At 43.6% G+C, this 13126-nt stretch overlaps 1 protein-coding gene across 4 annotated transcripts in view; it reads left to right on the forward strand.

The window, feature by feature from the left end:
- Positions 1–437: 437 nt before the first annotated feature.
- Positions 438–13126, forward strand: part of LOC149007232 (T-complex protein 1 subunit epsilon-like) — a 23035-nt gene continuing 10346 nt past the window's right edge. For all 4 annotated transcript variants that reach the window (XM_089164562.1, XM_089164563.1, XM_089164564.1 and 1 more), the window contains exons 1-2: positions 438–739; positions 2449–2767. In XM_089164562.1, the coding sequence (XP_089020688.1) occupies positions 541–739; positions 2449–2767 (518 nt within the window). In that variant the 5' untranslated portion in view covers positions 438–540. The remainder of the gene's footprint in view (positions 740–2448; positions 2768–13126) is intronic.

Below are 13126 nucleotides of genomic sequence, written 5' to 3' on the forward strand. Positions count from 1 at the left end.
TGTGCTTCTTGCACAGTGGTGGCAGCTTCCTATGTAAAGGCACTAAGTCCAAGGACGTCATGTGTTTGAATTTCCGTCTCCTAGGTTTGTGGGCCCTTTGTCACTATGGTTGGTTTGATGATGACTCGAACAAAAAAACCAACCATCTCCGGCCGCCTTAGGGAGGGAAATTTTTGAGGTTGGGCTGGCATAAGCCGCGATATCCAAACTTGGGCATGGGCTTAGTTGGGCTAAAGTTAGAGTTTTGGAACTTTGGCCCAACAGATCTGGGCCATCCCTACCCATTAGCCAAACATTACGAAATTTCGGGCTGGGCCGACCGAAGAAGCGAAGGCTTCCGGACCCGGTAGACACTTGGCCATTCTTCTGAAAGGTTCGATACGCTTCTTCTCTTCCCTCCAGAGCTCCTTGATCGTTTTTCCCCCCTCTCTCTCTCTCTCTCTCTCTCAATTCTCTTTCATCTTGTCTCTTTCCGTTCTGATTCGATTGTTCTCTCCTTCAGTGATTGTAGCTGACAATCGTAGTTGATTCGAGAAGAACATGGCGTTAGCGTTCGATGAATTCGGGCGTCCGTTCATCATCTTAAAGGAGCAGGAGCAGAAGACGAGGCTGCGAGGTTTAGATGCGCAGAGGGCCAACATATCGGCCGCCAAGTCCGTCGCTCGCATACTCCGCACATCTCTCGGTCCTAAGGGCATGGACAAAATTATCCAGAGCACCGATGCCGATGTTACTATCAGTGAGTTCATCTTCTCGTACACCGACTCCTCCTTCATCTGTGAATCGATGAAGTGTGAAGTTTATTTGAAGTGGATACAGTTTATATGTATGAAGTGGTGAATTATGATGGTCTCTCTTGTCATAAACATTTTGAACTTGTACACTTTCAAAGTGTTAGCTGTCAAACTGGATATCTACCCGATCAAATATTAGTTCAATTTTTGTTAGTTAAATTCCCAAATGGTTTCAAAGTTTGTACTATGTCACTGCGGATTACTCGGTACTCTTTGTTAGGTTGATTTTTTTAGGTTCCCTTTGTTATTATGTTCTTAACTTCATGCTAATGTTTTTTTGTTTTCCCTGCAATGTTCTTTTGCTTCTATCTCAATTTTTACCCAGTGACCAGATGTTCGATGCTTGAGTCTTAGAATATTATGTTTCAATGTGATAATGTAATTCTGAACCAGGAAGCGGAGATGTTGATCATTGTTTTGATACTAATAGAAGTAAACTCGACTTTGTATTTCCCTGTGCACAATGAACACCGATGTGACATGCTTGCATCATTTCAATTCAAACATGCAAGGATTGAGCCTTAATGAATGGTGCTTTAAGTAAATTTTCATCCTGACACCTATTCTAAGTTACTTCTTAACTGAGTTGGACTTGCTAAACTAGGGTAATACCTAACCCATGGTGGCTGAAGGTTGGAAATTCCAGCAAGAAAACTGGACCTAGTAGGTAAGGGACCAAGATTCGATGATGCAAGACTAGTGCTAGGAGTCACTAGTTTTCTTTTCTTTTAATTCTGGTTCAATCTGTAATTTAGTTTAATGGTTTGGAGCAGTTTAAGTGGGTGTACATTTGACTTTCCGCTGACGCTGCTAAATGTGGTTCCTAGTTCATCCAAGCCAAACCAAAAACAGCTTAAGACATAAGACAACATAAAAGTTCGAACTTAAAAATAAATTTAAAAGAATTAAACGTAATTAGGTGACAGTAGGTTCGACATCTCGTGGATCTCATGTGGTAGCTCTTCAGATCTGCATCAGGTTGTCTACGTTACTCTGCTTGATTGTAAGCTTAAGGAAGCATCTTCCTATTTTTTTCGAGTATGGCACTTTCTCACGATGGGCCCGTTAGTCAGTGTAAAGTATTCATGATTGGTGTTTTTAGAAGTTCTCTTCCAGACACCTGCTCTCAGACTGCTGTCAGCTTACTGGATTTTTTTTTTTTGTGAGGTGGAATCTGTCTGACCAGTAGAGCGCAGAAGTTTGCAAATGACCAAATTTTGGTTAGTTAGCTGTGGTCCTTTTGCTTTCTCCTAGTAGGAGTGCATTCACACTAGTAAACCTTTTTTCAGGAAATAGACCCTATGTCCAATGAACATTTCTATCCTCCACGACACATGAAATTCAAACATTTATTCATTTCTGAACCTCGACTCCATCATTATTTTGGGATTCACATTTGGGATATTAGGTTGAGCCTACAGTAAAGTCAGTGTGGTAGAGGTGGAATCTCTTAGTCTTTGTTAATTTCCTAGTCTTTGTTAAGTATTGGTTTCCTGTTTTCCTATTCTGAGCCAATACCACCATTGTCAATGTTTAGCTTGGGTCTTGAATATTATATATGAAGTACAAAGTTATATTATTTCTACATGTCATCTTTTATTTGAATAGATTTCTGATCGTTCAACTGATTACATTTACATGTATTTCACAAAAGCAAATGATGGTGCAACCATCCTGGAGCAGATGGATGTGGACAATCAAATAGCAAAGCTGATGGTTCAATTATCCGTTAGCCAAGATTATGAAATTGGCGATGGAACAACTGGAGTAGTTGTCATGGCTGGTGCACTTCTTGAGCAAGCTGAGAAACTGTTGGATCATGGTATTCATCCCATTCGGATAGCTGAGGGCTTTGAGATGGCTTCAAGAATAGCTGTCGAGCATTTGGAGCATGTTGCTCACAAGTTTGAATTTGGTTTTACGGATATTGAACCTCTGGTCAAGCCTTGCATGACTGCCTTATCCTCAAAAATGTAAGGGTTTTGGGTCATTTATTGCATGCATAGGACATCTTGATGAGGAGTTGTTGCACGATTATGCTGGAATTTTACTATTTTTAATTTGGTACACATCTTAATATTCCATATACTTTTTACTGAGATTCAAATTACTATGTTGTACATACTTGGTTTGCATGCTTCTAGTTCAAGTATGATTTTGTGAAGAAACTTTCTGTTATAACATCAACAGTTTTAGCTCAGAAATTGTGGGATATGCCAGAAAAATAGAGGAGAAGCATATTTATTTGGTTCAGATTAATCAAAATAAAGGCAATTTAGCATGAATTCTGCTGTCATTGCACTCACTTTTTTCGTTACAATCTTCTTGTATGTTGTTTCTATATTCGGACTTCTTCCTAGTTCCTACCATGGTTCTCCTCAAGTGAGATCTCGCCCCTTCCAAAAACTGAGATCTCGACCGAGTCAGCTAGATCTTGGTTGAGATATGGTCTAGCCCATCTCAGTGGATTTTAGGGGCGACATTGGGCTCAAACTTGGTAGTTAACCTAACTTAGGCCTGCCTTCTGAACACATCGGTGGCCTCGGATTTGTGAAAAAGCACCCCTAAGTATGAGGTATAAGTCTACTTGATGCGTTCAAAATCTGCTCAGCCCTTAGATCTCCTCGTGATGACCTGCAAAACGAAAGCGTCAGATGTGGCCCGACCGCGGGGGTCGGGAGCCCACCTCCGATGGCTAAGTCAGTTGATGAACTTAATCACAAACGGCTCTGCTAGAAGCACAGAGCTAAGGAATGAAGAACTGGGAAAGGTGATCTAGATCGTAAGCCGCTGATAGTTTAAGTCTATCAGTATGTATCTGAACCTGAGTCTCAGATTGTGTGTTTTCGATCTCCCTCACCTCGTATGGTAGTGAGGTTTATATAGAGTGTACCTTCGAATCTCCTTCGTTGGATGCACTTGAGCCTTCTTCGGGTAGTCGTTGGATCTTAAGAGATAGATCCGTTGAGCAACAGACTTCTACTAGTTTGGACTAGTAGAGGACTCCTGAGATAACTCTTTAGGTTATGCGATGATTATCCCTTCGATAATGATTAGCCGCAGCCGTCAATTCGAGTCTGCCATCATTAAGGTAATTACCCTAATCCATAAGTAGGATTAGGGCGTGCTTGTAGCTGAATCAGTTTTCTTCTTCAGCAAGCCATCTTCTAGATCCGGTTCGCTCAGGAGCGAGTCGATTCCCTCTGCCTCGACCGGGGTCGAGGGTCGAACCAGGTATGAACCCGGTTTGATCATAATTTCTCCGTATCACGAGCCCCCCCAGACCAAGCGTTCGGTCAATCCCGAGGGCTTGGTTTTTAATTGGGTTCTTCGTCAGGCGATAGACTCTGCGTGCTCCATTAAATGTCATATCACATTTAATGCGGTGGTCACTTTTCCTCGAGCGTTGTGAGGGTAAGGCCACGTGTCTCTTCGCAGTCGATCTGTCGTGGCTCACGTAATCCAAGCGACGGTTTCCGAATGCCTGTTTCGGATTCGTGAGTTCAAACTTTCAAAACGTCTTTCAATCTCAATCGTTGATTTTGAATCAATCTCGATTGTTTAGATTCCCGAACACTAGTGCGGGTGTTTTAAAAGCGGTTCGTTGTCTTCGTAGGTTTCATTCTTCCTGTCTGGAATTTGAACCTTTGTTGTCTGCTTCACGCCTTCTTGCTCTCAAGCTTCTGCCTCACTGAATCAGTAAGTTTACTGGTCCTTTTCTTTTTGCAGTTTACTGAAACAAGTAATGGCGGACAATGGGACTTCTCTGGTACCCAGTGTTGGTAATAGTAGTGAGGCTTTTGCTTCTCCTGCTTCCGAACAGTCGGATAGTGATAACAAAACCCTAACTGTCCTCTGGCGCGAGTTTGCTGAAGTTTCTCAAAAAGGTTTAGAGAGAAAAACCGAAACTCCTCCCCGCCTTCCTCGAGTCCGGATCTTCCAAGATTGTCGAGTCTTCTAGGCAGCCTCAAACTTCCGAGTCCGATGGTGGACCTGGCTGCGTTCCCTCCATTTATAATGAGGAAACCCTTCTTTCAGCCATCCAAGATTTTGATTTTCCTTCCTCTTATCAGGTTAGGGCTCCCCTTTCTGATGAAAGGGTTGATTCAACCCTTTCGGGTGAATTTTCTCTGTACATAGATGCACTGGAAAGCGGAGTTCGCTTTCCCTTTTTTAATCCTTTGTTCTCCGCAGTTCTGAATCATTGGGACATTTGTCCCGGAATGCTCCTTCCCAATAGCTTCCGTCTCATCGTCGGCTTCTTGGGTTTGTGTTTTGAACTTGGCATTACGCCATCTCTTTCTCTCTTTGTACATTTTCATGTTCTTTCTATCTCTCATCCTCCCGGATGGGTTTTTCTGTCCAAACGCAATAAGGCTGAACTTGATTGGAGGGGCAGCATCCTTACCAAAGGAACTTGCCCTTCTAACCACAAAAGATGGCGCGAACGATACTTTTTCTGTCGAGCACCTCCGTCGGATCTTAACTTCCCAACCCCCTGGAGGCGGTGTACTTCTTCTTCCGAGAATAACCGAGGCCTCCCCTTATCCAAAGAAGAAGAGGCGGCCGTCAGGAAGATCAAATTCATTCCATGGTATCAAGAAATACATGGATTTGAGATAGAGTATAACTCCATTCTTCAGTACTGGGGCTTGGTTCATTGTGAGCTTCTAACCATCATCCTTTAATTTTACTGAAGTGCTATGTCTTTAATTCTGATCCTTGTTCTTCTTCGCAGTGCCTCCAAGAATGAACCCCGAGAACCTGCGAGTGAAGGCCGCTAGGGCCGTTGCGACAGCCGAGCAACGATCACCCAGAGCCTTAACCGTAGATCAAGAGGCTTCTGCTCCCTCTCCCGACCCCTCTTATAGGGGTATCAGGAATATCAGGCACGTGGCTGATGCTTCGGGTAAAGGGAAGAAGCCAATGGTGGAGAGGTCCAATGTCTCCTCCTCCGCCCGAACCAAAAGGAGGCATGATACAATTGATGCTTCCTCCCATAAAAAATCCAAAGCTTCAACGGATTGTGAGGAGATCTTCACCCCCCAGTGGACCCTGAAGTTGACCGACAGGGTGACTCGGGACCCTGAGAAAGCTGCTGAGTGGAGCTCCCTCAGTCTTGTTCCTTCTGATCGCCAGGAGTTTGAAAACCTGGATGACGTTGCCCTTGTTAGTCAATCCACAAGGTACCAGTCTTCTTTGCTTACTTATTTTTTCATAATTTCTTATGACTTCTGATATTTTCCGCCTTCCCAGGAATGCCGTGTTGAGCTTCTATCAACACGTGGAAGCATTGAGCCGGGTTGGCCACAACAGCTCTTTGCTGCAAACCTGTGAAGAGAACTTGGCCAAGGCCAATTCTGAGATAGACCGGCTGACTGCAGCTGCTGAGGAGCTGCAGAGAAAGCATGAGGAAGAAGTGATCTCCCTCAAGGAGGCCCTTGATGCTTCGAAGGCTCGTGCCGCTGTTGCCGAGCGCGAGGCCAGGAAGCAAAAGGAAGCTGCCACGTTGTTCGGTGACAGGCTTGAATTCCAATGTAGGGAGAACGAAGAATATCTGAAGTTGGCAATCCCTAGCAAGCCCGAGCATATAAAGCCAGAGCTTCGGAAGGAGTGTGTTCGGAAATACCTGAACAACGTACCTTTCTCCGAGCTGCTAGGTGCCTACAACATTCAAGCTTATCGCTTGGGGCAGAACGACGTTTGGGAGCGAATTCTCGCATCAATCCCTTCCTTCGATACTGCTCCCTTTCGTGAGGTGTGCCATAAAGAGGTCTTCGGGAAAGTTGGCATGGATCTCCCAGACTAAGCTCGGGAAGAAGATGATCCTTTTCCAGCTGACCCTCAATATGAGGCATACTTGGCGGACGAGCCGGCGCTTCCAAAGGAGAAATCACAAGCCGAGTCTCAAGCTGCTGCTATAGAGGACTCAGCCAATGTCATTCTTGAGGAAGGCTCTTCTCAAGATCTTGAGAAAAGTCCTCCCGACCAGGGTCCCTCGGGCAACAATGAAGAAGAGGCTTAGGGAGTTATTTTTTGTTTCTTTTTGTAAAGATTGACCTCCTTGTTAATAAATAGACATTTCTTTTTCATGTTGGCCTTTCCATTTCCCTGTCTCCTGCTGAAATCTTGTCTTGAATATCAAAGTATAAATGATAAAACTTATCACTCAACTTCACATTCCTCGCCGAATAATAATCTTGTAGAAATATTGTGAATATGCGTTTCGGAAAGATGCATTAATCTTCCCCACTACTTCATTTATTGCAAAGTCCACACGTTTCCCTTCTGCGAAGTCCAAACGTTTTCTTGCTTTTGTACACCATTCACTGTTTCCAATGAATCGGAAATACACCCATTATTATAATGGCGGTGCGACGATTGAATGTATCTCTGCATCGGGTGCTCGCTTCCACATGTTTCCATGTGGCATCCCTCCGACCGTTGATCTTGCTTTCTGCGGATTTCGAAGCGTCATTTCGATCTGAGTCGTTGGTTGTCCTTAGCCTTCAACCGTCGTCTTAATACCTGAGGCTATTTAAAGCCTTCGTGGGTACTCTCCATCTATCCTGCTATCTGCAAGTTAGATTTGCTAAAGTGCTAAAGCGACATTCCGTCCTTCTGCCGGCTTCCGTATTCCTCATACTCCAACAATAGCTCTATCAACTTCTGAACAAGTGAGTTTTTTTTTTTTTTTTACTCATCTTTTTCCCCACTTCCCCCTTGAGTAAATTGCACAGTAGTATTACTTGTGGTTTAGTTAATCGGGTTTTTTTGAAGTGATAAAGAACTAGGGTTTTCCCTTTATTTTGTTGTCGTTGGATATCTATACTGATACGGCTTTTCTGTTTGCATAGTGGCTCCCAAGATCAACCCGAACTTTATCAGAGCGAAATCTAGCAAGAAAATCGTTCCGTCGGTGGTGGTTGGGGCCAGTGAGGTGGTTTCAACTAGTGAATCCTCCAAGCGTAAGGCGACCTCTGTTGGTGAATCTTCAAGTCAGATTCCCACAATTTCTATTGATGCCGCCCGTACGCCTCTTTTGCCCGAAGTGATCACTCGTCTTTCCCAGGAAGATCTTGATCACTCCGTTGTTGATGGCGCTGCTGACGCCCCCTCGCAGAGACCGTTGGTGCACCCCCGAAGGAGACTCTTCGGGCATCTAAGGCAACTATGTTGGCGCTTGATGAAGGTGTGGTCCCAGCAGGCGCTGCTCCTATTTCTAACTCCAGTGCTTGTTTGGCATCCTCCTCCTCTCCTTTAGAGTTGGAGGATTTTGCCACCAGGAAGCGCCGTCGGGTGATAGGTGATGCAGCTCATCCTTCTCTTGATGTAGCTCATCCTTCTCATCCTTCGCCCGAATTAGTGTCAAACGAGTTTGACAGAGCGTTGGAATGGTGCACTACTGCTCGAATGACTTCTGAGAGCGCAGTTCTTTCCAAACTTCCAGATGAAGTCTTTAGGAAGTCACTGGTGATGTAAGTCTTTCTTCATTATCTTTTGATTCTGAAAAATTATTCTTCTGCTCCTTTTTAACTCGGAAGTTGTTTGCAGGAGTCTTACTGGTAACTTCCACAACCAAGTGGAAGCAGCCTCTAGGCTCAATAGGTTGAGCAATGAAGTTTCCAGGCTTCAGGAAATCTCTGAAGCTAAAGATGCTGAGATTGCTCGCCTTCAGAAACTAGCTTGGGAGGTTGCAGGAGAAAAGAATTCGATGATCGGTCGTCTTCAGTCGGACTAGGATGATGCCAGGGAGAAGATCCGGCAACTGGAGCGAGCAGTTGGAAAGTCAGGAGCCAAAGGATCTGAAACGTTACCCCAAAGGCAAGCTGTCGTTCCTTTGCCCGAATCCCTTCCAACTGATGTTCGCAGAGCCTGCGTCTTCAAGTATTTACACAGTAAGCCCTTTGTTGATAGCATTCAGCGTACCGGGATGGTGAGAACGAAGTATGGGAATCAATATTAAGGAAGGATCCTCATTTTGATACGACTCCCTACATTGTTGTTTGCCATCCTGAAGTATTTACCGACCTGGGTATTCCTCCTCCTGACTGGACCAAAGATAAGATTGATCCTCCACCTTCCGATCCAGATATTATGCATTATCTGGAAGATTCTCCTGTTTATTCTCCCCTGGAAGAAGTCAATTATGACGAGCTCGTCTTGAATGCAAGTTTGGTCGAGGACCATACTTCTCCTGGACAAGCTGGACAAAGAGTATGAAATTGCGGAGGATTTTATGCATACCGAAATATTTTTTGTAATCCTCATTTCTCCTCTTCTTTTCCTTGAATCCACACCAATGGTTGACTCATAAGCTTGTTCTAGCAAAGTCGTGTCGATCTTGTATAACTTCTTAACAGTCACCGATGATGACTTTCTTTTTTGACCGAAGATTGTATCCAGCTCTTGTAATTGTTTTGATACTGGCCTCTTTCGATCTTTTGAAGAAATAAGAAATTAACTTCATCTTGAGCTTTGCTAGCCACTTGAATTGCTGTTGAATTAGGTCTTAGTTGTTTGAAACAATGCCTTTACTTAAAGATTTCCGGAGAAATACAATAAGTCTGAGAAGGAACTCACTCGGGTTTTAAATCGATGCCTTTACTTAAAGATTTCCGGAGAAATACAATAAGTCTGAGAAGGAATTCACTCGGGTTTTAAACCGATGCCTTTACTTAAAGATTATTCGAAAATTCAATAAGTCTTGAAGGAACTTACTCGGGTTTCAAATTGACGCCTTGCGAAACGAACTCACTCGGATTTTCATCCGATGCCTCGACTTAAGAAGATCCGAAAAAATTCCATAAGTGTTGAAGGACCCACACGGATTTTCATCCGATGCCTTATAGTTGGATATTGTTCTTGAATGTGGGATCTTGTTCTTGAATGTGGATGTATGATGCCCCCCCAATCAAAAGATAGTTTGTTGAAAGCCAAAAATTGCATTGATTGAGTTGAAAATGTTTACATCGCGAACAAAATTGAAATCATCGTCAAGGATAAAACTTTTTGAGATGCCTGGCATTCCACGACCGATCCAACTCTTTCTGGGTGTTGATGTTCTTCAGCCTGTAAGCTCCTGAACCAACTGGTTTTACAACCATATAAGGTCCTTCCCAGGAAGGGTCCAATTTTCTTTGGTGACGCGGGTCGGAAGCTAGGGTGTTTCTCAACACCAAATCTTCGGCTAAGTACCGGCGATTCTTCACTCGAGTATTATAATGAGACGCTATCCTTCTTTGATAATGTTGAGTTCGTGCTATTGCCTTTGCCCGAACTTCGTCCAACAGATCAAGACTATCAAGCAGTCCTTGTTCATTTGCTTTTTCCTCGAACTCACGATCTCGTAATGTCCCCGCCATTATCTCCACTGGTGCCAATGCTTCGGATCCATATGCCAACCTGAATAGAGTTTATCCTGTGGGTGTTCGAACCGTAGTTCTATAGGCCCACAGTACATTATGAAGTTCTTCGACCCAAGAAGCTTTGTCGACTTTCGAGTCTTCTCTTTATTCCTTACAAGAGCGTTCGGTTAGTAACCTCTACCCGTCCATTGCTCTCTGGGGTATGCCATCGAGGACATACGATGCTCGATCATATATGTACCGCAAAGTTGCTCAAATTGCGGACAGTCAAACTGAGTACCATGGTCAGTGACGATAATCTTTGGAATCCCAAAGCGATATATGATTGATTCAAGCACGAATTTCTCCACTTTTTTCTCAGTAATTGCTGCCGTGCAACCGGCTTCAACCCATTTCGTGAAGTAATCAATTGCTACTATCAGATATTCCCGTCCGCCTGACGCCTTGGTGAATTTGCCCATGATATCAATTCCCCACATCGCAAAGGGAATGGGATCTAAAATTGAAGACATGGTTTCCGCCGGGCGCTTCGATACTGTAGCATGAATTTGACAGTTACCACACCGACGAACATATTCCATAGCGGCCTCTTGGACCTTAGGCCAATATAACCCAAGTCTCAGAATTTTGTGAGTCAGGGCTCGTCCACCCATGTGAGCTCCACAAATTCCTTCATGAACCTCATCCAAAGCTGATTTTGCTCCTTCAGGGCCTATACATCTCATAAGGGGTCCAGAATAAGATCTTTTGTATAGTCTCCCATTCTGAATGACAAATCTAGCTGATCGAATCTTGATCAACTTTGCCTCTTTCGGATCCCCAGGTAATTTGTCATCTCTCGGATACTCGATTATCGGATCCATCCAAAGAACGCCTCGCTTCAATATAAGAAATTTCTTTCTCATGATAACTTGGAAAAGTTATTTCTTCAATATAGACCGAAGGGTCTAAATTCTTTTCTTTGGCATTGGCTAGTCGGGATAGCTCATCCGCCATCGAATTTTCATTCCTCGAAATCTGAGATATCTTCAAATTCCGAAATTGGTTTTGAAATGCCTGCACTATCTCTTGATATTTTTGCAAGCATGGTTCTTTAATACCATACTCCCCCTAGACTTGGTTGACTATAAGTTGAGAGTCACTATAAATAGTAACTTCTGCAATAGACAATGCTTTTGACAACCGAAGTCCAGCTATCAGAGCCTCATATTCTTCGTTATTATTACTTGCTTCAAATGCAAATCTCAAAGCATATCGAATAATAAATCATGCTGGACTTTTTAATAGAATTCCAGCTCCTGATCCATCTTTATTACTTGAACCATCCACATATACCTCCCAAGTGGTTGGTATAATGGGATCTTCGATGGTGGATTCCACCGGTGCAGTAGTTTCTACTACAAAATCGGCTAATGCCTGAGCCTTGATTGCAGTTCTGGGCTTAAAGCTCACTTGGAACTCACTGAGTTCAATTGACCGAGACACCATCTTTCCAGACAAATCAGGTTTATTAAGAACTTTACTAAGAGGAAAAGTTGTAAATACCTCAATTGGATGAGCCTAAAAATATGGCCTTAGCTTCTGGCAGCCATCATAAGAGCCAGAGCCTGCTTCTCAATCTGCAAATATCTTGTCTCCGCATCTAGCAACACGTGGCTTACATAGTAAATCGGCCACTGTTTTTTATCTTTTTCACGAACAAGTACCGCACTGACCGCTGAAAGGGACGTCGCTAGATATAGCTGTAATATTTCCCCCTTCTCCGGTCCGGACAAGATCGGTGGTTGTCCAAGTGCTTCTTTTAACTCCTCGAAAGCTTTTCGGCATTCTTCATCCATTTTGCTTCCTTGCTGCCCTTCAAAGTCTTTAAGTGCCTTGAAGAAAGGCAAACATTTTTCTCGGGACTTGGAGATGAATCGATTCAAAGCAGCAACTCCCCCTGTTAAACACTGCACATCACGAACAGTTTTGGGAGCCTCCATATCAACCAGAGCTTTTATTTTGGCAGGATTAGCCTCAATTCCCTCTCGTGATACCATGAAGCCCAAAAATTTGCCCGAGGAGACTCCAAAGGCGCATTTTTCTCGGGTTTAGCTTCATTTGATACTTTCGCAAGATCGAGAATACCTCGATCAAATCTGCAATATGATTTGCTTTTGTAAAGCTTTTCACTAGCATGTCGTCAACATAAGCTTCAACATTCTTTCCTATCAGCTCTTTGAAAATCTTGTTGACGGCCCTCGATATGTTGCTCTTGCGTTCTTCGTGCCAAAAGGCATGACCTTATAATAATAGCTTTCACGATCGATCATGAAAGCCGTAAACTTCTCATCCTCCTTATTCATAAGGATCCGATTATACCTCGAGTAGGCATCCATGAAACTTAAAGTTTCATATCCCTGTGATCGCATCTATCAAGAGGTCAATCCGAGGCAACGGATAGCAATCTTTAGGGCAAGCCCTGTTAAGATCTGTGTAGTCTGTACACATCCTCCACTTCCCATTCGCCTTTTTTACCATTACCACGTTGGCCAACCAAGTTGGGCATTCAATTGGTTCTATGAAACCAGAATTCTTGAGTTTTTCAACTTCGCTACGAACGGCTTCATATTTTTCAATGGAGAAATTTCTCCTTTTCTGTATCACTAGTTTCGCCTTAGGATCTATCCGAGTTTATGCCTCGCGACAGCCCGATCGATTCCTCGGCATGTCTTCAGCAGACCATGCAAATACATCTTTATTCTGTTGAAGAAATAACTTCAACTCATCTTTGAATTCCTCTAGCTGTTCAGACCCGATATAAGTAATCTTTTTCTCATCCTCGGTACACAGCTGGATTTGTTCCAGCTTCTCCACTGGTTCGGGTCTTTGCATCTCTGCCTCTTCCCGATCGTCTCGAACTTCTATAGGTAGGGCGCTTACCTTCCTCGGGCCCTCCTTGTCTTTTAAATAGGCAACGTAACA

The sequence above is a fragment of the Hakea prostrata genome, chromosome 8 (genome assembly GCF_041222555.1).
Source record: "Hakea prostrata isolate BN-2017 chromosome 8, UWA_Hpros_2, whole genome shotgun sequence".
In the NCBI taxonomy this organism is placed as follows: domain Eukaryota; kingdom Viridiplantae; phylum Streptophyta; class Magnoliopsida; order Proteales; family Proteaceae; genus Hakea; species Hakea prostrata.